The sequence below is a fragment of the Rhea pennata genome, chromosome 7, assembly GCF_028389875.1.
Source record: "Rhea pennata isolate bPtePen1 chromosome 7, bPtePen1.pri, whole genome shotgun sequence".
Lineage (NCBI taxonomy): Eukaryota > Metazoa > Chordata > Aves > Rheiformes > Rheidae > Rhea > Rhea pennata.
In genome coordinates this window covers 27,684,160-27,711,264 of record NC_084669.1, presented here as the reverse complement: position 1 = coordinate 27,711,264, position 27,105 = coordinate 27,684,160, and the positions used below count along the sequence as shown (strand labels likewise).

Genomic DNA, 27,105 nt, shown 5'->3' with positions numbered 1-27,105 from the left:
TGGGAACATCTCAACAGCTGGATTTTGTGCAAGGCTCTATTCATATGATCTCATTATGTTCTCATATATGGTCATTTCCAAGATGAATGTGCTGAAGAATGCTTTCTCTGATGGCAATCAGTTACCGACTAAACCTTCCAGAAGACGACAAATCAGCTTGTATGTGTCATTCGCTTTCTGCTGCTCCCAAACCTCCTGCCAGGCACTGAAAAATCTACTTTGCAATTTAACGATTTTTGTCACATACACTGTATTTTTCGTATTTCTTGCTGCCAGTTAAGAGCTCTTTAACTGCAGCTCCATTCCGAGCGTTTACGAATAACGAAAGTCATCTTAGGCAGTTACCCAAGGCTGACAAAAGCCCTTTGGACAGGCAATCCCACGGAAAACCACAATCTTACTTGGCACAAGCATTCTCTCTGGCTGTGTTTTCCTGCAAGAGAAAGAACTTCTCTCTCACTACCAGAACAACCCCTAGAGTATGATACTAGAGAAACCTCTCATTACTTTGACTTGTTTAATTCTCCATGCCTGTCAGACCAGCACCTCACTACGGTCAAACAAAGAGTGCTTTGTAGAAATAAGAAGCAATTGCCTTGGAGGAACTGAACTGTCCCAGGAGCCCGAGAACAATTCTGGATGAACCTCAAGGAGGTTCACCCGCTGTAAAAGGGACGAGTGACCTCAACAGAGGTGGTCTGGAACAGCCATATCACTATTTTTATAGAGTGTTGAGGGAAAAATCAAGTCAATGAATGTTCATTGCGTTTTAATAGTATTAAGTATGGCAGAAAGTATGGAGAAAAACATCCAGGAACTCTGAAGAGGCTCCGTTTGCAACGCAGAAAATGCAACATGGGATTCTTTTTAAGAAAAGTACTTATTGCAAGGACAAAGTTAAAGGACAAACACGTTCAGAAAACATCAGCCGAGTATTCGTAAATATTCTCCTCCTGTTCCTGACTCTCCTGTCTGCAAAGCAGTATAGGCCTCTCGGTTCAGCAGGCAACATCCCAAATGTAAAGAAACCACCAGTACAGCATTTGTGTTCCTCTGTTTGCTTTCCTTCAATTCCTCTGGTAGCCGTGGAAGGGATGCTGTCACAGACCACGTGCAGATCATCTCTGATTGCAACAAACTCAGTCTACCACACCAGCAGCTCATATTCAGACATGGGGTAAAACAGAGATTGGACTCACTGTTTTTTATTCCAGCTCCTTTCTAAAGACCAATTCATAAGAAAATTAAAGCTAATGTAATTTTCAGCAGCAATAACTAGATTGATTCTCAACACAAAAATCTGTAAAAATTGCAATAGTCTTACCTGATGATTTAAGGCAAAACACTTAGAAATACATTACAGCTCTAATTGTCATAGAATCAGCGTTAGCTGATTTATAAAAATGCTATCTTACTAGCACCAGCCTGAGGTGAAAATACACCAAGAGGCTGTTCTACGCACTGCTTTGCCTAATGCTTCAAAGAAGTTATACAGATGTGGCGTCATGCAGTTTTGCCTGGAAGGAGCCTGGTTAATCAGGTAGTGCATGGTACTAGATATCTTGTTCCTACATTTTTCAAAGGCAGCATTAGGAATCCAACAGACCTTTGGGAACGTTTTTGCAAAGGTCAAATATCCTTAGAAGTCATCCACAGACATTCAGTGAAAATATTAATTTTGCAGGCTTGGTCAGACAACAAGATTTCCACAGGCCCCCTCCCCTACATGGAGTCCTTTGCTGTATATGAGCTTTGAAATTTATTCTTAACTTATTCTGTGATAATTTTCCTTTACTAAATCATAAGAATTCACATAGAAGTTAGTCTTCTGCTCAACCACCACAAAACATTAGACAGGCATTACTTTTTTTTCTTTTTTTTAAGATGAGGTAAAAGATTATTAATTTTCCTTTAAACGTAGACGCTAGAGACCTGGAAACTGAGAGGGACCCGACCATGGCTTTGCGAGGAGCCTGTGGCAGAGCCGGGGTTGGAGCCCATCTCCACACAGCTCCTAATGCCAAGCACTGTCACTGATCCAGTCAGTACTCACGAACCCGCGAGACAGAAATATAACATTTAACTAAGATCTTACTAAAAATCAAACACGTTGTCAGACTGACGTGAGCGTTACTATTTTTTGCAGGCACTGTTACTACAATCAACCTATTTCAAACACCTCCTGAACTGAACAGAGCTCCGAGGGCTCCGCTGCGCGGGACGAGGCATCGCAGTTGCCACCTCACTTAGGCCGGCAGAATTTTCACCTGTCGAAAAGCAAATTTGCTGTGGATTTTTTTTTAAGTGAATAAATAATTTAAAAGCCCTGCAAGATGACAGGCCTAAAGACACCGCGTTTCCCAGCCTTCCTGCTTTCCCCGCCCCAGAAGAAATCCCACGGGGACTTCAGGACCTCCCTGCGCCCCCTTCCCTCCTCTCTTGCCCCACTTGCTGCACTCGCGGGACTCAAAACCCCCCAGCACATTCCATTTGCGCTCAGTATAAATAAACACAAGGGTGAAAACTTTGGGGAGCTTGGACCGCAGCCAGCTTGCCTGGGTAACTGGACTTTTCGTGGAGCTCGAAGGGTGTTTTTTTAGGAGGAGGAAAGAAAAAGAACAGCTTCCGAATCTTGGCTCAGCCTGGGGATATTTCCTCCCCGCTCCCTGGCTAAGCCTCAGTGCAAACGGCCGGGCTGAGGAGTCTACGCGGAGCCGGCAGCGCTCTCCAGCAGGACTGCGACGGAGCTCGGGGAGCTGAAACCATGCTTCTCCTCTGGACACTGGCTTTTGCTTTAGTCCTGCAGGAGCGAGATCTTTCAGGTAAGTGATCCCAAGCTTGCAAAACAGAAACCGTAGCGCATGTGCTCTTCTGGTGAAAGCCTCTGCATGGGATGGGAGGGGAAGGTAAAAAAACTGCTTATTTGCTCTGAAGATGACACAGGTATGTTTCAAAATTCTGTGGGAAAATTGTAATTTTTTTTTTAACAGGAAAAAAAAAATCCCTTTTTGTACTATTAAAGTCCGTCCCAGAGGCATATAGCTGGCTTAGAGATTTTTCGCTACTCATGGGAGACACTATCACTGTATTTGCAAATATTTAAAACCACATTCATATGCTGCATTCAGTGCCCTGCATTTCCACTCTGCTGCTACTGGCAGGTTTAATAACACGCTGTAGCGTTTAATAAACACCAATCCACTCGGAACAGAGAACAACGTTCAAGGTGAATAAAGAGAAGTTTCCCCATATTCAAACCTTTCTTAGATGTGCTAACAGCAGCACTGTATCTTTTTTTCTCTTCTGTTTTTGGATTACTTATTCCTGAGATTTTCAGAAATGTAACTCGTTCTTCAAACCCCTTGGTGGCGAGCAGAGTAAACAGGCGCTATCTGACTAGCTCGTATCTGAACTTTACTCCTGTTTACTCCTAAGGATCTAGCACTAGGCAAACCTCTGATCATCTTATTGCTGATGCTGTGATTTAAAGATATTTTCAGCTTGGCTAGCCCACGGGTTTCTTGTCCCCACGTAGTCACAAACCTAGCTTCGCAGCCTGTTTGCATAGTGCATTCTCTACTGGCTGAGGCAAAGCGTTATTTTTCCTTCTGCTCTCACTTCTGCACAACACGTAATGTTCGTATTTCATGGCATGGTGGCGAGTTTCCATTACAACCAAAACATTTCCTGAAAAACTACTAGTCCTTTTTGTTCCCCAGCTTGCAGTCACTCTTCTTTTCTCCATCTCTGTCCCGCACAACCGGCTTCATAACGCTTATCAGTGATGGACTGAAATAGCAATCCCAGCACCAGCACCGTGACTTGTTTTCTCTCTACAAATACCCTTTATCTGCCTGTGAATTCTGCGATGCACAGAGAAGGCTGGAAGAACGTTTTTGTTATCATTCCCCAGGGGTATGTTTTTGTTTAAGCTGAAATCATTAGGTAAATCCAGGTGAAATCTAACCAAGTAAAACATTATTTGAATAAGGACTACAGCGGGGACCAGTGCCCAGTATTATGCCAGGTGGCAGCTGCTCAGTTATAGGGTCGTATCCCCCATCCCAGCGGAGCACGCGAGATAAGAGGGGAATATTCAAAGTGGGTAAAGAAACAAGACTGTCCCCAAACGCTGCCTGCCGCCGGGAGGGGGCACTTCCTCGGAAGGGGGGAAGCCGCGGGCCACATCCTTGCTTTAAGTCAGGCAGAGGGGGGGGAATCTGAACTTGTTTCTGTCCCAGCCCGTTGAGTATCCCAGCTGCTCAGCACAGGCATCCTGCCTTGCTCTTTGCTACTTTTGAGCACGGGGGGGGGGGGGGGGAATCTAACTTTTGATTTTATTACAGATCCTCCCCCACCCCCTCTTCCTCAGTGACTCATTCACCGTTTCTTCCTGTTTTTCTATTTGGCAACAGTTCCTCTCGAATAAAAATGTTTTGGGGCTGGCCAAAGAGGAATTTATGTTTTTCAGTCCGCCATTAATACGAGCAGCCTTAGACGGCTCAGCAAGGGCGAGATGCTGGGACGGGAGCCTCTGGGGACGCGGTTGCATCCTCCGGCTTCACGGCTGCACTTTATTGCTTGTTCTTGATGGCAGGTTAGTTTGCAGGGTGCAGCTGCTGCAAAGATGTAGTGTAAAATGTAGCGTCCTGGCAGCCGGCTACGGGCCGGGGCCTCTCTGCTGTGCTCCCCCAGACAGGCAACCCAAATACTGAGCAGGGAGAGAGCAACAGCGGTGCTCGAGTGGACGCGCTGTTGCTCGGTACGGTCTTTAAGAGAATGTGATTTGTTTTTAAACAGCACAAGTCTCATTTGGTTTCAATTATAAGGAAAAGTAAACCAAGTGTAAGCTGATGTTTTTGCTTCATCCAGCTAACATGTTGCGCCTGTTCTGTTCCGGATCCCCCTCTGGTGTCCAAAGCTGGGTAGCTCTGTTCGGCTTTGCAGTGAAAGGGGCTCCTGTAAAGGATGCGGCCATCAGTCAGAGTTAGACTGCTGTCTAGGAACGGAGAGAAAAAACACCTCTTCAGACCAGCCCGGTTTTGTGCAAAGCTGACTGCAGGCATCTCGCATTCTCGTGGGACAGAGTTTTGTCTCCAGGAGGCTAAACTACCACACAGTAGAATTTAATCCGCAGTAAAAATTATGAGAGAGGAATTTTTAACCAGATTTTGGCCTATATTTCTCTCCTAATAAATCAATAGTGGTTTAATCTACATCCTGTGTCACAGGTATTTCCCATCCTTATGGAAACCTACAGGCACTGTTGTCTCTGGGGCAAGGAGTTTATCTGTGAGCTCCAGGAAGGCTGAGAAGCTGTCACAGTAAAGTGCCCCCAGGGGCAGGTGTGTTCCCGATGAGATGAGCGTGAGGCCTCTGCGGAGAGGTCCTGTGCGGAAGTGGGCCCTTCCGCGGGCTTCACGCATCTGCAAAGCCCCATGTTCCATTACACTTCGTTAGAGGGAATTCAGCTAGTAAGCTCTGTGGGCTTTACAACCTCCACATGTAGAGTAAAAACTTAATACCAAACTTTCAAAAAGTCAGGGGTCTGGAAATTATAAGACTCCTGTTCTTCATCTGCACCAGCTGTATTTATAATCCAAACGATCTATTCTGGTTGAAGCAGTTGTGGGTCTTGGCCCTGAACGCTGGGGTCTAGTGCATATATGTCACTGTTTTACTTCCTGAGCAGTTGCAGCACACATGAACTGTCTGCCAGAGGAAAATACACATTAAAGCAAATTCTTAGAATTGTTTAAGTACTAGGACAATACTACAAGGATCCTCTTTCGTTGCACTGTTATATTTCTTCCTATTGCCATAACCTACATGCAGAAAACACAGCAACTGCACAGATCAGAGCTAACTAGTCGCAAACTCACCAAAAGAAAGGGGGGGGGGGGGGAAGGGAGTCGGCCACAGTGATTCTCTCTCCTATCGTTAAACACAGCCCAAAAGACACGTTCCCATAAAACTGAAAAACACTTTATCCCAGATACTAGTTGCCACCTTAACACTTATGGTGACATCAGTCATTTGGGTTACCTCAAAGCCTCCATTCTGCGGTCAGCCTCTTTCTGCGTAACTTCACGTTCTTTGCATAACCACCACATGCCTCTCCTTCACCTCCTGGGTCACCTCCCTGCCACCTCCAAGCACCTCCTGCACAGATACTAGTTACCATCCACATGAACACTTTACCAGAGTTTCCAAAGCAAATATGTATTTATAGGGAAATAAGTACATAACAAAGGGAAGCAGTCCAAAGCATTGGGGCATCTCTAGCACAAATTACAGAAAGATATCCACAAAACTACCTAGCTCACTTCTCCTATCGGTCTGATTTCCTGCAGTTATCTTCCTCTGCAGCAGCTAGCACAAGCAGCTGTTCCCTGGTAGCTTGTTTGAAAGATCAGCATCTCAGAAACACACTCAAAATCAGTATCTCCCTCTCAGGAACATTTATTATTGGCCTCCTTCCTTTAAATGGCATATACAAAATTTAAGTGCTTCTTTTGATCATGAATATGATAACAGAGTCAAAGAAGTGAAGTAGTTTTCAAGTTGTAATGTCACTTCACAGTCCTGGCAGGGTCACCTGTTTTTACTATGCCTGAGAAAAGGACAGCGCCCACCGGCAGCGCAAACTAGCCCCAGCCTCATGCGCTCCGTATCGGTCTCCGCTGCTGGGCAAGTGGGAGCTGAACCTCCACTATGAAATGAGAATGACATGGACCGTGATAGCAAAACTTTCATTAAAAGGAAATGGTTTTATACAGAAATACTTGACAGCCATGTCCTAATCAGGTATAGTTTCTGTCAGCTCCCAGGTCTGATTTTGCACATTGCACCAGCAGAAGAGAGGTATGTCAGGAGGGGAACGCTTCACAGCGCGGCATCTCACAAATAAGTTGATGGAACAGACAAGTTAGGAAGAAAAATGAGAACTGATATGCTGATACGCTGACTATCTACAGCGATACGGTACCTCTAACCACACTACCGCTGTACGGGGTGTCATCACCTGTGACACCATATACCCACAATGCGTGAAATATGCTCTTTGGGTCCTCCTCTTCTGGAGGAAAAAGGATGAAAATACGTTCCGTCTTAACTGCCCTAGGATCTGAAACGGTAGCATATTCTATGTCTCGACAAACAGAGTAAAAACCAGGTGAGTGGGTTTGGAACGTAACTTTCTGATACAGTTATTCAGCTTCTAAAATCAGTATTAAAGGTAATTACTTTCATGAAAGAAACTTATTTCAGGATGTTTCTATTATTATCAGGCACTCATGAATCATACCTCTGACACCAGAATCCTTTGGATTTTCTTTCATGTTTGGGATCTTTCAAAGAGCTGCCATTCAGGTAGCAGCTGAAATTCACAGTCAATGTGCCGATTAAAGCTTAATCCCTAATCAGGCATTAAAACCTTTCAACTTACCATGTTGAAATAATTTCTAAAAATCATTCTAGCAGAATTTTCTACATTAAATAAGTAAATTCCCTCTCCACTATGCAATACATACCTTCTATCTTCTACTTTGGATACTTCGTATTTGCCCCGTAGTTACGTCATAGAAGTTGGAGCATAATAAATGTGTGTACATATGTATTTATACAAACAAATAAATCCCTGCAGTTGCCTCCAGTGTGAAGCACAGAAGCCTTTAACAGTATATAAGAAATTACAGAATTATTTGTACATACTTATTTACAGTTTCTACAGTCCTCATTGTCCAGGAATCACTAAAGGCAAGACTTCCTTTCCCTTTAAGCAATTTGCTTAAAATCTTGAATAGGGTTCACAGGTGCCTGAATCACAGCTAAGCATTAGGTAACATTTTAAGGATCACAATCTCAGTAATCTTCTATATCCAGTTAAAAATTTGCTTCAGAACATTCAAGATCTTGAAGACAATCTTTGCATTAGTTAGGATTTCCAGTATAACACAATTGAAACCAATTTATCATTGACATCCTAATTTAATATAAGTTAACTTAATCTGTGTTAGGTTATATATAGTTAAGTTATATATGACTTGAAATGAATTTTGGCACACTGGTGATAACGAAACCAGTAAGCAGGCAGCCTGCCTGAGGTGACCCTGCTCAAGCCTTCACTGTTGGACTAAGTCGTCTCTAAAGGTCCCTTCCAACCTCAACCACTCCGTGACCCTGCAAAGTGGTACAAAAAGTCGATCTGGTATTTCCACATGGAAGGATGCCAATGCAAGTAAGAGTTGACATAACTGGAAACTAAGTTTGATACCTTTAGGCACAACCCCCAAATTAAATACAACTAATAGTTTCAGCCTAACATGGACATAGGTCTGAGAGCCCAATACTGACAGATATCTGCATCTGAACCTGTTCTGTCCTCAGGTACAAGTTAGTCAATCTCACAAATTACTTCTGTAAACTGTGTAATTTCTTGAGCTAACACTTCAAAGTTATACATGCGCTCCAATGTGGAGTCCAGCACTATAATTAGATAAGGAATAATTCAAGCAAGATTCACTTTCAGAGGTCCCTTGCTTTCTTCCCAACCCAGTTAGGTCATTCTTCAAAAATACTCAAGTTCATGAATTTTTTCCCATTGAAACATAAATCCATTACTACCTCCTTCATTTTCTCATTACAAGCGATCTTTCTACCATATGCTATATGCTACAGGAATAGAAGGATACTGCTAAACCTACGGTACTACAAACAAGAACAAACACCATAGCATGTTTTCTTCAACTGTTATATGTGCCCTTCTTTATTCCCCTTCATTTATCACATATTTTCAGACTTCTTTATTTGACATCTGGTTCCCGTTTCAGTCTTACTTGTCTTTCTTTTGGCTTGTGGTCTGCTTTGTTTTTACCCCTTCCTCCCTACTGAGCACAACATGAACTCTCAGTTAACTTTCAAAACCACACTGGTCAGGGAATGAGGCAAAACAGATTTTATAGACTTCAAGACCAATAGGGAACACTACGATCATTTAGTTTGACCTTCTCCATAACACAGTCCAAAGAACCAAATCAGTAACTTCTGCCTAAAGCCTGTAACCTCAGTATGACGTACATCGTATCTTTAGGAAGGACTCTTGTAAAGAGGACAAGGAATGCAGAGGACACATCAACCACTAACTTGCTCCACTGGCTAACTTAAAAATTTGCACCTTAGTCTAAATTGTCCTGTTCCAGCTTTCAATCATTTTATACCTTCCTCTGCTCCACCGACCCATCAGGTAGCTGTGTGACACACAGATATGTTGACACGAGGTTGCTTATACATAGCACTAATGGCCTGGGACTGGATAGAGGGGAGCACAAGAGCTGCCATGTAACAACTTTCTATTAGCAAAGTAAAAGTTAGCAATACCGCTCTGAATTTTGATACTAACTTCAACCAGAGATTTTGAAGGACTCTGTGTGTATGTTTACATATGTTTATATATAATGTACACACACCAATATAAGCACATATATATACATGCATTTGCTTATATATTGTAATATAAATAAATGACAGCATCTAATGAGACAGAATCTTAATGGAACTAGAAAGGAACTTACTTCTTAAAAAGTACAAAGAAACAACAAATGGAAGTTGAGAAAAATATACCAAATCTACATGAGACAAAGGAGCTCCGCTGAGACAGGTTATTAAGGTTATAAAATTAAGGCCTTTGTTCTTAACCTATCTGCTCAGGTTGTATTAATTCTCAGTTCATTGCTCTTTCTATCCCCTATTATAAGATGAAGTTTTGTTCAGTCAGGCTGCGTGATATATAGATCTTCACTCTTCATCATACTACCTCTCTCATATACATCCATTAAACAGACTGTTGTTAGAAACTGCCTCAGAAATTCACCGTTTTTCTGCTCCATCTACTGTTTTTTAGCTGTATCACAGCAGAGAGCAGTTAGAGCTACTCAGCTTTTACAGACACCAAAAACATAGCTCAGAGGATTTTAAATCAGATTAAAAAATGAGGCATAATGCATAGAACAAGTCTAAGTTTCTGGGTGATTGGCAGTGTTTTATCCTTTTATAAATGTACAGGTCATACTGTCTTGAACAAATAACTTCCTTATTCTTAACAGAATAACCACTTACACATTAAATAGCATGGGCCTTAAGAATCTAACTGTCATGCGCAAGAAATCAGGTGGGGATTTGCAAATGGGAACTTCATGTAATATTCTCTCACATATTGAAACATTACAGCTAGTATCTGCCCGAACCAATCCATTACATTTCAAAAGAGATATTCCAGACATTGAAGTATGACTAGAAAATAGTCTGAAATCCTAAATTCATTCTATGAACTTACACATTTGCTTGAAGTTGCGAACACACGCTATAATTTTAAATATGTCTTATACAATATACAAAGAACAGTTTACCTTTAAAAGTTAGTTTTAAAATTGACTATCTACACTTTGCTGCATTTATGCACAACACAATCACAGAACGGTTGAGGTTGGAAGGGACCTGTGAAGATCAAGATGCTTTGATAGGAAAGGAAAAATTCTAGTTCGATAGTCAAGGAAAAATTCTAATTTTTATTTTTAAAAGGTTTCTTCAGCAACTGAGAGCAAGTACATGGAAGTACTCTAAAAGGTCATTAGTAAATACTAATATATACTGCTTATACAGCTTGCAGCCTTTATTTCTTTGCTCCCTTTATATAGGGCCTGCTACTATCACGTGATACAGAGATGCTGCTGGTGAAGGTCAGCTCCGAGGTCAGACGGTGCATTTTTCTTTCAGCAATTGCAATACAGCGAAGGGCAATACTCATAAGCAATGTGTGAGTCTCTGAGCACATGGAAATTATTGCTTCTATGAATGGTCTGACCATAGTGACCTAGTGATCGGATGTGTCCTGTGAACAGCCCAACCCAGTGAGAAAGGCTGTAGACTAACAGCTAAAGCCAGATACCAAAATAATAAGCAGGTTTAGGAAACTAAAGCCTCAAGCCAAGGATCAGAAAACAGAGATGTAGGAACTATACCGCCCAAAGCACTGGCTGCCTATCCAGGGGCAACAGCAGCCCCCTGAAGTACCCTGTTCTGGTGGGGGGGGGGGGTCACAAGTGGCAATCAAAAGGGCAAGAGCACCTCTGCTCAGGTGTGCAAGTTGCTAATCAGACACAGACATGCACACCAGGGCCAAGAATGTTTCTTCTGGGTTATCATACTTTGAGGTCTCCCTTTGACTTCAAAAATCAACTTTTTGCTAGCACTCATCACTCACAAACAACAGCTATCAGCTGTTTCTTGAGATACTTAGGCTTGGACCATTTGTCAAATTTTGTAGTCACTGCACTGGTCCTAATGGTCTACAGAAGATCTTATAACCCTACTGAACTATCACAAGACACTTCCTCTTTCAGTGAGTCCGTTACCATTGCCACTTAGCAATAGCAACACGCTCTCAAAATCCGGCAACTTGAGGACCCGCTTGTTCTCTCTCTGTCAGAAGAGAAAAAACAACCCCGCAAAGAATTAAGTGTTACTGAAGCATGCATTTCACAGCAACTTTTCTACCTTGTTCTCTAGAGGTGCGTATTTGCACAAAGCTGCATGGTCTTTTGCTAACCTCACAGTGAAATGCAACCACCTTAAACTGTCTTTCTACACCTACCGTAGAATACCCTGCTCCAAACAAACCACTAGGTCATCCACGACGTCTGACCTCTCTCCCCACCTGTGTTCACCTGCTCAGGGCAGCAGTCAGGCTCAGCAAGATGCTGAGGTTTGTGCAGAATAGAATCTTTTTTCACACAAAAGGGTTAACGCTAAAGCAATGATTAAAGTGGTATTTTGGGTAAGTCCCTATGTCATTTCTGCTTCAAATAGTCACTTTGGCATAGCATTTTGGAGCTCTGGTGAGGATTTAAGGTTCTGTATCAGGAAAAAGATGAAAGGATAGTGCTGACATGGCAGCAGGAATATACCCTGTGCCCTCAGACAGTTTGGAAATGTCAGAGAAACTCTGGGTCTGGGTCTGAGTCTGGCAGGACAAACAGCTACTTCTGCTTCTCTTATAACAGAGCTTTGTTCTCCTTAACGGACTAGCATGATATACGAAGCATGATCAGAGAAAGAATTGGCCAACGCTAACTTGAACTAGCTAACATTAACTCTCTTGCATTTTCCATTTCTAGAGAACAGAAAAAAAGTAAACAAGCCTGGCATGTAACTTACGGCTGGCCAAAAGCTCCTTTACTAAATGCAAATAACGCATGTGTGCTGGCCCTCACCCAAACTTCCCCTTCAACTTTGTGATACAGCCACCTACAGTTGGATTAATACAGTGAAAAATAATCCCTTCTGGGATTCCTAAATTCTTACATTTGCTCTTAGTTCATTTAAGGAGTTCTGTTGCCCCATTTTCACAGCTCATTTGTAGTTAGATCTCACCATCACACATTCTGCTTGCCCTGGGTCCTCTCTTAGGCATGACAAGGTGGCACTTTACCATCCTGGTGGATCAAATCATCAGGCTTACAGCTGTGAATATTGGAAAGCTGGAAATTCTACTAGTTCCTGACAACATTATCCTATTATTAAGGTAGAAAAGGTTTGCAGAGAAAGAGCAGCCATTGTTGTGTAACCTCCATTTCTGATACAAAACTTCAATTATTCTGGCTATAACTGAATAAACATCTTAACACAAAAAATTTTCAAGTAGTAATACTGTTCACTTGACTGGCAGCTGAAGACAAAATAATAACACTCCACAAACACCAAAAGCAGCAACTAAGAAGAAGAATAAGTGCAACTTCGGATAGCTAGCATTTATGTATGCATTCCTAGAGACTTGTGTAAGTATTAAATAGGCAGATTCATCCACTGGGATTCGGTCCTAGTAGCACCACCTCCTGGTAAACGCACGAAAAAGCAAATTAAATCTACTACAAATAAACAACCAAAAATACTTTCTTCTTAAAACTCTGCCAAACCAATTTTTAAGCAATGCCACTCCTAGCATATCAGAAAACATTTTAATCCTCCCCTCCCCCCCACACAGACATAATTTCAAGGATGCCATTCCAACTCTCAGTACACTTCTCATCCAATCAAAATGCAATGGCTACAAGCCTTACTGGCATATATTTGCCATCATTTGACACCTACAGCTCCAAAAATCTTGGCACAGACTTGCGGTGATACATTGCACCATCTCCAAATCACTGCTTGCACACAACAGAACTGAAGACAATACTATTTGCCCTTCTTATTATGCTTCTAAACATTCATTGTAATGCAAGCCAGCAGTTTCCTCTGTTTGTCTTCATTATAATCAAATGAGAATGAAATGAGTTACTGCTACTTATCATTATAGCATCCTCACACATCAATCAAGATCCAGACCTAACTTTGCGAACATGGAACAAGACGCAGTGTCACTTTAGTGGGTTTTAAAATGCTCTGCTACATTTTATACAAACATATTAAAATTCAGAAGATATCAAATGCTGCAAAAATGTCAGGAAAAAGAAACGGGTTCCATTAAAGCATGGACATTGACAGGTATCCACTGCCCCTTCATGGAGTATGGCCAACAGAGTCAAACATTCAAAGAAAGCAAGAGCTCATGAGTACTGAAGAGGTCCACAGATAAACTGACTGAGCTGGGTGACTGCAAACAGCACCATACACAAGTGACATTGTCAGCAAATGGCATCAACAGCGCACACTTTTATCGTTTCCCTTCCCATTGAAAAAAAAAAAAAAAAAAAAAGACTGTTACGGACAAGTTTCTGGCATGACAGAATCACCAGCTCGCATCCCTTAGGGGCACAAGTATCAAAACTTAGCTGCTCCTCACAGCAGTTACTTGTGTGGAAAGTCTAAGAGGAACTGATGTGTCTTCATAACGCTTAGGTTTTCTACTGGCAGAGACAGAGTTATGTTAAAATCTACAAACTTACCCTACAAGACAGAAAAACAGACTGTGTAAAAAAACAAGCACATAAAAATGAATCCCAGCCCAACAGCAAACTTATTCCAAACCACCTTGCCACTAGGTACAACGCAGTGAGAGAGGCACAGCGGTGCGGTAGGAATGCAATTATAGGGAGAGGTTCAATTTCTACCTGGGACTCCTACATCTGTGTTTCATAAACAAGGTCATCTAGCATGCCAAATACCATTCCTTACTCAGAAAGGTAAGAATTGCTTTCAAAAAAACCTCCCGTTAATTAACTGTGACTTCTTCCAGCTGCTGCAGAGCCTGTCAGTGTGTTACCTGGAGATTTGGAAAGTGCAGGCTGGTGTGACGAGCAGGATACCATCCACAAACACTTGGATATTATCGAAGAGGTAAGAGCATTAACTCCTGGACCAAACAAGAACTCTGCCCTAACATTTTGACCAAAGAAAAGTAAGACGAATCACATTTTTAGTCACTGTTCCTTCTTGATCCTCTAAGAAAAAATTCAGGAGCTACTATTTTCACATGTAATGTTTTGTAACTACCCATGCAACCATCATTAGTAAAAATGTATCATCTTGACGGATTCTAACCAATTGCTTAATCAGTCACTGAGCTACTATTTATTAGCCTTTTCTAAAGCTAATAACACTGCCTTCAATATAACAATCTCAGAGCTGGTACCTGTAAAGTTAAATAAAGCCCACAGACTTGCTGTATTCATCAAAAATTCCAGCCCTTCAGTAAAAGGCCAGTAGAAAAGACACAAGTATTGTATCACATCCAAAAGGCTAACAAAATCTTTATGTATTTCCAGAAGCACAAGAGTGAGTGCAGGGAAAGGTAAGATATCTTTGGCCGTTATAACAGATTCTTGGTCTATTTAAGAGCAGTGATATTTCATTACCCCTGGAAAGGTTCTACTTCTGGATACAGTGCAAAGCTTTCACATCTGCTCACGGTTAAACGTGAATTCTGCAGGCAACTCAGAGAATGAAGGAGGAGTTTCTGCTCCTTCGGACGCTCGTGACTTTGGGATTGCTGTAGGGAAGCTGGAATGTTTTAGTACTTTTTCCCACAAGATTTGTGTTCAGCGCTAACTACTCCAAACTGGGTAGCTGCCAAACTACATTCTGTTGGTTCTCAAATGCTAATGTTAGCAATCTTGCTTCAGCCCTCACCATCTTCATTCCCTGCCTCCCAGTCAGTTTGTCTCATTCTCTCTGGTAGATTGTTTCTCTTGGATGCAATGGTGGCTCAGAAATAGAAGATAATTATTTAACAACCAAAAAAACCCCCATACAACAAGAGCACACCACACACAGTTTCCTCTAAAAAGTCAACATTACAGGTAGTTCTTCATACAGAGGTGCTGTAATTTAAGTCTGGCAAAATGAAATTTTAATTCTCAGGGCCACTAGATGCCAGTATCACACAAGAAATATGTAAGTCTCTGCAATGAGTAGTATAAGTTAAATTAGCTGTTAGTATTACAGGCCCTTAGATTTGCTCTCCTACTAATATATTTGGTACAATTCCTTCTACTTGACCCTTTTACCGCTCCTTTCTCCAGCTGTCTCCCTTGTTTTCATTAGAAGGTAATAAAAACAGTGGAGTATCTAGAATCAGAAGTAAAGTCACTACTCAATATCATCAGTGAGACAACACGGAACATCCCCATGACTCCAGAAACCCCACTTATAGACATTTTTGATGGTAAGTATCTAGTGGACTGTAACTAAAAGTTGACAACAGTGTTGCATATGTTATTACCAAATGTGATCTTTTGCCCCTGAGATTTGAAGGAATCATTCAATTCCGTGCAGCTGAAACACTAGCTCCAGTTTTGATTACATTTCAACAACCACCGAAAACAAGGGGGGAAAAAAGTAAAAGATACACGGCTTACAAAGAAAGGCTGATAAGTTGGGAATGTTTAGAGAACATTGAAGCAGACCACCAGGATAAGTAAGGCTATTACAAGGATGAAAGCAGTATTTTCATTCCCGCTGCAAAAGCAAATAAAGCAAGAAATAAGGTAGCAAGGAAGACTCAAGCAAAAACACAACACACAACTTTCTTACAAGGACAGTGAACTTCTGGAATGACATAACTGTAGTCTCCCTGATATTAGAAACATTAAACAAGTATCTGTGAGGGGCAAGATACATACTTCATCATGCCTTGAATTAGCAGGACAGATGGACTAAGCAATCTCAAGATTTCTTCCGTTTTTATGATCGCCGGTTTTATGATCCAGCTTTATTCTTTAGTCTTATGTGTGACTTAAAATAAAAAGGTAACAAACCCCCCAAGTTATTACTGGAAACATTACAGTTTTGCAAATTAAATCCAGTTTTGACATACAAGCCACTCCGGCAAAATGTACTCCTAGATAAGTGTTTCTTGGAATAAATTAACTGAGAAGGAAAGTGATTTGGGTGAGACCACCTGCTTTATAGTTTCTTATCACATTGTTCTCTCTAGTCTCTGACTACTCATTTAACAAGGTAAGATATGTTCCCAATGGAGAGTGAGACTCTTGTTGAAAGATACGAACTTCGCACAGACATCTGTTTATAATTTTTTTAAAAAACGTATCTGTATGTAAGTATATATATAAACACATACTATAGTGCATTAATTTGAAATAAGGTGGACTTCAAGTAGGCAGCAGTAGGATTTATGTTGGTTTGTAGTTCTTCTTGCAGTTCAATGTACAGATCTGATCACCATGACTATTACACAAACCGGAATCGAGATCTATGTCCTCATCCACTTTCTTACTCATTATGTTGCCTAAGCTTCTGTTAGTAGTAGTTAATGGTTAAGAGTTAATGTACTGTTCTGCAACAATCACTATTTCAAAGGGTAAAAATATCCCAGTGAAGTGTTACAGTTAATTGAAAATGGAATTCCTAAGTCAGCCAACCACATACTACTTCTGTATAAGTGCAGCACAACTACAACAAATATTACTCAGATGGAGGTTGCAGAAACTGCCAAAGGGGTCAAGGACTGCTCAATTCAAGGATCTTTCTTCTGTGATTTGATGAATCAGTTAAACAAGAAAAATCCATTGCTTTTAAGTAACAGGCTTCATATTTTAAGTGATATGTTTATCCAGAAAGGTTGATCTTATAACCAAAAATAACTGCATCAATTCTTCTCTATACAGATGTCAGCTGAGCACTGGGAAGATGGAAAAAGATCCGAATCTAACAGTGTGGTTGTCATATATAGTTACACTTTTGTTCATTTAATAAGTTTCTTTGCATTTCCACAATTTGAGCTGGGATGAACAATCCTGAGCAGTAGCTTGCCTTCTGCGTTCCTGTGCTTTTCAATAAAAAATTACTTGCTTTTTATATACCCTTTCAAAGTTTTACATTTTAAATCTTTCAGTAGCCATACTTAACACTGTATTTCAAGTACAGCATTCTCAGTAAGAAAACAAGATCACAAGGGGTCTTGGACTAAAGCACAGCTAACAAACATGCTTTACTTCAAAAGGATATTCCTTCCCTGGCAAAGAACTGAATCCTTGCTATTAGCGCAAACCAACAAAGACAGACTGTCAGCTGTAGCTTCCTCTCAAGATAGGCTTAGATTGTCTGATGAAAAACCGACCATGGAATGGTCTGGCTTTGGACATAGTCACATTGCTGCCATTCACCGAAATGGCAGTGATATGCGTACATCTTAGCCAGAGTCGGGACCAAGATTGGTAGTTTGGAAGCAGAACCACCTTATTTTGATAGCTTTGCACTCCTCAAGCTCCCTTCTGCTGCGCTAAAAACCCATCCCGGAATTAATTCCAACACCTACCCCCACCCTACTTTAAAGGGAAAAAACATACAAACACTTTCAAAAAACAAACCCTGAGGAATTCAGTAATATTCTATTCTTAAGGTATGCAGAATCTTCATTAAAAATTGGAACATATAGCAAAGGGATATTGTTATGGGGGCCCAGGAATTTCAGAAAGTAGTGGTGTATACTTGCTTTTTAAAGAAAAAGGTTTCAAATCTCTTCCCATCCATTTGCCCCTCTCAGACAAGCTCTGCTTCCCCACTAAACAATGCAACTCATTTATTCATTTATTATTTTCAAATTGCATTTTGAAGGTCTGAATTCTCTTATGACAAACATTATGACAACAAACAATATATTCTAGGAAGAAGGACCTGTGTGACCTTTAGAAAGTAGGTGAAGAAGAATGAAATAAGGGAGAGAGTTCGCACATTCTTGCCAACAAGATCAACAGCCTCTTCTTCCTGACCCAGTTCCATGTCTCTTTGAGAAAGACAAGTTAAACAAATACCATTCATGCTGGCAGAGAATGAAAATTTAAGAGTTCCAAGAGCCACAGAAATCACAGCACACAAAAACAAAAGCACTGAGAAATAACTAGATTATATAAATCATATACAAAAAAATTGCCCACCAACAGCACACAAACCCCGAACTTTGGACAACACAATTCAATTTCTGAAAACTCTCTGAATTCAAGCAGAGAACTTCTATGGAAAAACTAAGTAAGACTAAGTAAGAAGATTGAGTCATCACTCACATGTAGGCCAACACAAACAACAAAAAAAAGGAGTCTGCAAAAGGGTTAGAAGATAGACAGTTTTAATTTTGTAATCTTTTAGATACATATATTTAAGGCACAATCCAAAATCTCAAAACATCAACTAAAGAATCTTTACTGTTGTCAGCGACAACTGCCTTAAGGCAGTTCCCCTAGGGAGAATGAAATGTAGAACACACCTTCCTTAAAAATAGAGAAACAAGCAAACAAAACATAACTTGACAAAACTTCTTTAAGATAGTCTTAACAAGACCCAAAACATACTTGAGGCTATTCTCTCCACCTATCAGGGAGCAGATTAGCATGAAATCACCATTGTGTACAATATATATATAACCGACATTAAAATGGCACATAATGTTTATACAAAATAAAACTTTAAATCATACAACTATGATTTTTTGCTCCAGAAAGCGTATTATTTCAGCATAATTTCATAAGCAGAAAGAATGACCTGTCATTCAATTATTAGAGAGAGTGCTTAAAAAAATCCTGAACCAATAGTACATAAGCTTTTTTTTTTCCTTTGGTATTTATTATATAATATTTTTGAGTGGAAGGGAAAAGATGTGGAAAAAGAACTTCAGAAATGTAGTAGCTTTAGGAAAAAATAGTTCTTTATATGTTTAGTTTTCAGAGGGAAAAATGATACTTTAAAGCAAAAAACATGAAATAGCAGCTTTAAAAACAAATAAACAAAAACCCAAAAAACCTTCAATGTTCCATTTAGTCATTTCCACCACACAATTTGAGTAGGATTTTCCGGTAGTCTCCTGAAGTATCACCCTGGAAACAAATCCAGAAGAAAAGTTGAAGGCCTCTCTTTTTTATTAATTTTCTTGAAGGATTAAAGGGAGGAAGATGAAATGTAAGCACCTTAAACATTGTAAAAAATAACATCCTGAAAATAACTGTAAAACACAAAGTTAAGGGAGCAGGTATTAACCTCCATTATTACACATACATATACACACTAAGTCCAGAACTAGAACAGAAAATGTCCTTAGAGAATGTATTTCTTTAGCAAACTGAGTATGGCATAAAGGTTCAACTACTTTTCAGGGAATAGTTCAATAAAAATCCCTGCCTTCCAGAAACAGGTATAAAAATATGATAGGAACAGGAATACAGAGTCCTTTGTATTCCTTCTTGTATTCAACACAGATATTCTTCCAGAAGCATAAATTTTACTCTTTATTATGTCCAAAGATTAAAAAGAACACTGGCATCGAGAATTCTCTTTCCCCTTTCCCCCCCCTCCCCAACTTCAATTACAGAACATCTTAATGCTCTGGGCAGTTATGCATTTCTGATACACAAATATGCATTTGGGAAAAAAAAAAAAAAAAAAGACTTCAGGAACAGCAGCAACTGTTGCTAATCACAAAATGCCCTATTAGCTGAATTTTGCCTGGTGTTCTTGTGAGCAATGAGTGTTCCCTGGTAAATAACTATTTTTGGTTGATGAGGTTTGCCAAGCGTTTTCACAGAATATGTTTCAGCTGGTACATTTATCCTATCCTTCATTTTCAGGTATGACTAAGAAATGTTTCATTCAGCTCAAAATTATTACAAAAGGGATAGAGATAGATAGATAAATTCTATGTGGTATGTGTAAAGCACAGACAACCCACAAAACATAAGAAGTTTGCCTTATACATCTCCTGAAAAGAGAAAACTGCTGTACTTTTACAAAAAAAGAGATAAGAATTGAAAAACTTTCTTTCCAAGGATATTTCGGCTTTGCTTCTGTGGAAGAAAGTTGTGGGGTTTACATGCACATCACCATGCACATGCAAGTTCTATGTTTACCAAAACCACATTTTGAATAACTTCAGCCCAGTAAATGGGAACTACCAGTTAATACTTCTGAACTGCAAGATTATTTCATAATGATTAAACTTTTCAACTGATGTCTCACTTCTGCTTTCATTACATGTTGGTGGTTACAAGGCACATAACTGCTGTAGCAGAAGAACATCTTTACCCCAGAGACACAGGCTTGCAGAAGACTTCTGCAAGTACACCCTGTGTCCCATAGGCAGAGTGACCGTGCGACTACCAGTAGAAGACCCACATCAAGACTTTTTGGCACACAGGATATCCTTCACTATCTTTCCAGGTTTCCACTGGTCACCACTGAGTTGCATCCCTTTGATCAGAGCCAAGAGCAGAAGGATTAAGTAGGGGTTGGGCAGATTTGGCATCTTCACTACAAAGTGAACGAAAGCAGCACATGAAAGCAGCACCACTCACTCCTCCAGCTCTAATGCCCTGTTGGTCAGGCATCCTCTTGACTATTGCTACAGCTCTTAATAGCTATAAAGAGTGAAGTAACTTCACATCTTGTCTACCGAGGAGGAGGACGCTACAGTAAATTTTACTTATTTTCAAAATTTCCTCCCTCCAAGGAAGAGGGTACAGCCTTTTAAAAAGATGTAAGAGCATTAAACTCTTTCAACATACATGCGTTAGAGCAGTATCATTTATTCAAAATCAGCTAAGGAGTTGGAGGATTAAGTGATTTCTACAAGGCCATATGTGGAGAATGGAACAGAGACCAGACTAAATCCATGTCTCTGAAACCTCTCTGGACGAACTACCCTTCCCTTCCTGTCTGTTGGTTCTTTCCCATCTCCAGCTCGTTCAACCCCACACAAAAGCAAGTGCTGTCCACCTGACAGCTCTTCCACCTCTACTCTTCTGACAGATCAGCAAACCAGAGTCAGTTACACTGAGTGCAATAACAGCTACTCAGTGTAAGGATCCATGTTCTACTAGCAAAAAGGAAGCCACAGGAGGGAAAACAAGAACTCTGAAATCTTACCGTGATATCTGCGTAGAGGGATTTCCCATACATCCGCTTGTATTCTGCGCGTATATCAAGCAGGTCAATCTCACTGCGTGACACCATAATTCGAATCAGAGTTCTGTCTTTTGTTCCTGCTCCCTGAAACAAACAAAATACAACAATGTAATACAATGTGTGAAAATTCTGTATGATACAGCACAACTGTAAAACACACCCCCCAACTCCCCTCCCCCAAAACGATGCCATCACCACCTCCCTAAAAAAGCAAAAAGCACCCAAAAGACACACCCACAGAAGACCAACTCTTTACTAGCATAACCTCATCCAATTCAATTCAACAAGCTTGAACAGAATTTGGCTTATCAAGCTCTAATGAATTAAATATTTACTGTTAGGACACTCAGTTATTTCTCTGCACAAGCCCAGTATAAGGAGGAGTAAGGGCAATGAACCCTTTACAGGCAAGGAGCAAGGAAAGTCTGGTGAGTTTAATGGCCTATTTACTTACTTTGGGTAGACGCCTCTACTTAAAAAGATATCAATTTCAACGCGATTTAAGAACATTAAGTGTTTTAAAGTGAAGACTTTCCTTTTCTAACATATAGCTGTACATATCACTTCAATATAAGCTAGATCTTTCCAGTCTGTCATAATAACAACTGCATCTTATTAGCCTTCTACTCACTGAAAAATTTAAATACTTTCAGTTCGTTAGTGATTTTTTTTTTATTATTTCCAAGGTAGCTGTACAATTCACTTCAATGAGCAGTACATGCATATTAAAAAACATACTAAGTTAATGCATCTTGTCACAAGCACCTACCCTCATAGCATTCTGCAGTCTTTCTGCAAAAAAAGCTGGTGTGTTCTTGAGACACTTAACTGCAAAAATAAACAGTATTATAGAAATTAGGTACTGTTACTCAGTTTAAAACTTACGGTTGTTTTTTGAACTTGCCTTAGATAAGTGCTTTAATTTTACATAAACAAACATTTGATATTCTGCAGCTTCCACTCCTTCAGTTAGCCACTGAAATGACTTTTAATCCAAATGGTAGTTGTAAAACAGTTAAAGAACCTACTACACTTGGTAGCTCATAGCAAACTTTTTAATTGCCAGAAACTCTCTAATGTGAAGCAGCCATGACGACTCTTTTAAGTCTCATGATCCAATTATTTCTGAAAGGGAGTGAGGGACTGGAGGAGAGGGGCAGAGGGCTTGAGGGAGAACACAGGCACTACTGGCTTTTTCTTAAATTAAACAAGTCTAGGCCACATATCTGCAAAGCACGATTTGAATTCAAAGCTGCGTCCTAGCACAAGTAAAGCAGCTACCTATGATAGAAACCTCACCTTTATTTTATTAGCCAAAGTTCATCAAGACTTCTGAAAAATTCTTGACACGCTTATATTTAATGATTGAATTCTAAAATTTAGTTAGCACTGTTTATTAGATATCCGAAAGACCAAAATCCAAATAAAATCAAAGTTATATTAATCAGAATAATAAGAGAATCCTTCATTAATCATCAGAATTAAAATCTATACATTGATCCTAAGTTGGATACAAGTCATGCAAGCTGAAGAAAATTACACAGAAAACAAACCACACTTGTGTCTCATATTTTATGGCAGAAAAAGGTATGAAAAGCAGTCACTAAGATCAAGATAGAACAAAAGGAGCAAACCTGTTGTATTTCACAGCAATGCATTTTCTATATAGAAAAAGTAATTTGTAAGGATTGTAAGGAAAATGTAGATGGGAAATAGCAGTTCAACACAAACAGTTGTCAATGATATGTATAAACCAATTCAAAACAAGCAACAAAACACAAAATGCCCATTTCTTGATCACTGTATTCAGATAAAACAACACACTTGCACTTCAGTATGTTTGGAAATATTATTGTAAATTACCATTTATACAGTCCAGAGAGCTTTAAAGAAAGCAAAATCAAATATTTTCAATTAGAAAAATCGTTTTCAGGAAAATAAGGTGCATAGAACAAATAATGCTGAAAGCATCAACTGATATATGTAATTAAAGTTTAATTAATAAAAAAGTTATTCAGTAAACATTAACAACAATCCTTTCTAAAAAGAGCTATTGTTTTGTTTGCATGTTACAGTCCCAGTTCTGCACCTCTGTCCACTTTGAATGTCATACGTTGCAAAGCTCCGCTGAAGTCAAAGTGCCAGAGAAAGGATTTCCTCATATAGGATAGTTGTTAGCATCAAGACTCTTGACAGTTTCTTTATTGAGGGGATCTTTTTCTAAAAACACGAGACACTATTTCTGTTCTGCAACTTTGGTTTTCTAACACTGATGTTTGACTGATTTGACAAATTCTGAATCCCAGAAAAGGTAAGACAATATACCACACCACCAGAGCTGGACCAGTCTGGAGCATTAAAAGGTCACTTCAGTGACAGCCTGGTGAAGCAGTGAAAAGTAAGAAAAACAATTACATAGTTCACATAGGCACAAGATAGGTGTGAAAACTGAGGTTTTCAAAATTGATGCCCATTTTGCAAGACTGTGCTAAAAACTGCCACGAAAAAGAATCTGTGGCTTTGTCACAGAGAGACCCAGACAGACAGACATACAGCATACAGACAGACTGACTGATCCAGAGAGAGGGAGATCCAAAATTTTATCTATAATAAACTATTTCAAATAAAACTGCAGCACAAGGACTCAGGGCCTTGTCCACACCCTATAGAAACCAGTGACTACATTTTAAGGAACAACAGGAGACCTGAGGTAAGTCTTTGCTCTTCAGAGGTACTGGGGCATTTATGAAGAAAGATCTAATGAAGCTGTAAACCAGGGAAAATATCAACCTGAAACCAAATTTAAGCTTTCTGTCTACTAAAAATAAGAGATTAACGCCTATATTTTGCTTGATTTCCAAAACTGTCTCATACATCTCATCCTTATCTACTCAGTGATTGGTACAAGTTCTCATTTTTTTAAAACAATGCTAAGTACAGTTACTAATAATCTCTCTCCAGTTTAACATTCAAAATTGAACACGTGAAATTTAAATCCAACTGCTGCCTGAAGCAAAAGCCTCATCTGTCATTCTGAGGTAATTTAAGTGCTCTGTTCTATTAACCATTGGCAAGTTTACATGAAAGGTCAATAAAAAAAGCACAAAACTGAAATTATCACTACGAGGAACAGCCTCAGCTGGTGTCATGGATACAATCATCAGAGCCAATCCCAGTACTGACACCAGGAATGGAATTGCTAAGATGGCACATACCTACTGCCAACATGCCCTTTTCCAGGTCTCCAGACATTTCACGACATATGCTTTTCTCAATGTCCCGGTTACACATCCTCTGGTATTCACTGAAGACTGTTAAGGAAAAGGAAAATTTTCAGGAGTTGGTCTCAAAATTTTCAGGAGTTGGTATGGGTGCATGCCAGATGCTTTATTTCATTCACACTTCCCAACTTTCTCTGATGCCATAGTATGCTCACACAAATTTTAAAATCTCCAAGATTAATACTAATGTATCAAGCAGGTTATTTCATTTAAATGTCATCATGCTCTTTCTACCTTGTCTAGTTCCTTGCTTGTTTTTAAAGAACTTGTCAAGTCACTGCAGTAAGGGAATTAGTGAAATTGTCCTAGGAAAGTTTTAATTGTCAATAAAATTGAGATAACATCATTCAGATTTTCCCCTACGTCCGCTATCCACATTTCCATCACTATCGACTGATGTAACATGCTATCACTAGCAATAGAAAAAGAGGATAGATGAGGCATCTTCGCAGGTGTGCTTGTATACACATAAGCATGCTAAATTACACCAAGTCCAACTCCGTAAGTCTTTTATCAGAGTAACATTTAAACATTTGAACAAATATGACTTCTACTGGCCCTGATCTTTAAGAAAGATCAGACCATAATACACAGCTCTTGTGTAGTCCCTTCCATCAGCAGAGTTCACCCTCCTTTACATCAAAGTATTGTTACTCCCATTTAACAGATAGCAGAACTTGGGCACAGAACTGTTATGCATTTTTATCATTAAAAACAACCGAATAAAGCTGATGTTTACAGAGCGCTCAGGACACCATTACCTGCTCTGAGGTGGGCCCTGCTTCTTGCACACAGAATGGCATTGAATTTGGACTCATCGGTCCCTAAACGGTTCTCTCCAGCTGCATACAACTCCTAAACACAGAGAAGAATTCACACTTCATTACTTATGCAGTCAGGCTGGAAAGCTGGGTTACCGATTCATTTTCGTACAGCTGCTCCTCCTTTCATATTTATTGCTTTCTCCAAATACTACTGGAAAACAGGAAGCAAGCAGTAAGCAGCAACTAACTCTAGTCTTCATACAACACACTAGGAGCTTTATTTGCAGTCATCTTAGCTTACTGATGCATTAAGTGCCAAAAACAAGAGCTCCACATTACTCTAGAGGAAAAAAAAATAGTTAAGGAGCTGAAAACCTGATTTTTTCCTAACAGAGTTTGTGTCTAGCCTCTTTTCCACACCTCTATATATGATCTGAGGTGCTCAAATCTTTCCTCTCAACTTTGGGCTGAGGCATACCCTACAGAAAGCTAATAGCATTGCTATTCATATGACAGCCATGTCCTGAAACGATCCAGTGCTTTCTTTTTCTCCTTGCTGCATGGTGAATTAGAATCCATTGAAAAAGTAACATAAAAGTTACTAGATCCAAGTGCCCTACTTGCTGCTGAAATCTAGAGTTCCCTAGATTTCGGGCAAAGGATGTGGAATATATTAACTTTTCCTCCACACGCACATCAATCCAAATCTCACTTTAGAGTTGTGACTTAGTTGTTATGCCTTGTTATTAGCACGGAGTCACCCAACAGAACCTGGAAAAGCAAACAAGCTGATGGAATGAGGGTAAAAACTTATTCTCACAAGCTTCATCTCTGTGATGGAGCTGCATGGCTCTGTTAGGGCTAATGTCCCTCCCATGCACAAACATATAAGCCCTATACCAGGAAAAGCCACACTGTCCAAAAGAAAGAGCAAGTAGGAATTACATACTCAAATTACAGTGTATTGAATTGATTACAATTACAAATTATGATGAATTTCCTACTGACCTGTACATCTCTTTGGACGAGAGACATGTCAACAGTTGTACTTTCATCTCTGTTTCCCTGAAAGAATTTAGAGGTACAAAAGTTGTGCTGGTGGGCTTCACAAAAAACAAAGAAAAATTGCACAAAACAAAAAACCCAAGAAACTCAAACTCAAGAAATTCTGCATGCAAGTACCTGAGCAAGTGAAATTAAAAGCCTCTGAAAGTGTCCAGATGTGTCACTTTTGATTGCTTCCTCTAGAGTCTTCTTAAATTCTGAAAGAGAGTCACAATCGTGAATCATCACATATCCCTGCTCATTTCCTAAATTCCTATCAGTAGTCAGTGATTAAAAAGAAGAGAAAGAAAAATCTGATGGGACAGTGACAAATCTAACCTGCTTTATAGACCCTGTTGAGTTCCTGGATATGCTCGTTACTGCGAGAAGCTAGGATTTCAATGAGACAATTCTCATCTGTGCCAACGCCCTGAAACAAAGCACACAGAAAAACATACACTCCTCAGATACTCATTTTACTTTTTCAACCTAGTATGAGAGAAATGTGATAAAGCTGTAGAACCAAGCACAATTTGAATAGCAACTTGTTATAAGAGGAGTCAAAGTGAGTACTTTAAATGTTACTTACAACAGAAGTTTCCAGGCAAAGA

General features: G+C 39.8%; 2 protein-coding genes across 6 annotated transcripts in view; one reads left to right on the top strand and one right to left on the bottom strand.

Annotated features, from left to right (window-relative positions):
* ANXA11 (annexin A11) overlaps positions 1 to 27,105 on the bottom strand; it is a 49,374-nt gene that overhangs the window by 5,623 nt on the left and 16,646 nt on the right. For 4 of the 5 annotated variants that reach the window (XM_062580710.1, XM_062580711.1, XM_062580712.1 and 1 more), the window contains 8 exons: positions 26,834 to 26,924; positions 26,633 to 26,712; positions 26,459 to 26,515; positions 25,448 to 25,541; positions 24,621 to 24,716; positions 22,175 to 22,233; positions 21,367 to 21,489; positions 18,564 to 19,325 (listed from right to left, as the gene is read on the bottom strand). In XM_062580710.1, coding sequence (XP_062436694.1) covers positions 19,266 to 19,325; positions 21,367 to 21,489; positions 22,175 to 22,233; positions 24,621 to 24,716; positions 25,448 to 25,541; positions 26,459 to 26,515; positions 26,633 to 26,712; positions 26,834 to 26,924 — 660 coding nt within the window. In that variant the 3' untranslated portion in view covers positions 18,564 to 19,265. Of the gene's footprint in view, positions 1 to 18,563; positions 19,326 to 21,366; positions 21,490 to 22,174; positions 22,234 to 24,620; positions 24,717 to 25,447; positions 25,542 to 26,458; positions 26,516 to 26,632; positions 26,713 to 26,833; positions 26,925 to 27,105 lie in introns of those variants that run through there. The other variant, XM_062580714.1, reaches the window with a different exon arrangement.
* PLAC9 (placenta associated 9) lies at positions 2,440 to 17,313 on the top strand. The gene is made up of 4 exons (XM_062580715.1): positions 2,440 to 2,822; positions 14,234 to 14,334; positions 15,541 to 15,661; positions 17,124 to 17,313. Exons 1-4 carry the CDS (start codon positions 2,765 to 2,767, stop codon positions 17,132 to 17,134), a joined length of 291 nt encoding a protein of 96 aa, XP_062436699.1. The 5' UTR covers positions 2,440 to 2,764; the 3' UTR covers positions 17,135 to 17,313.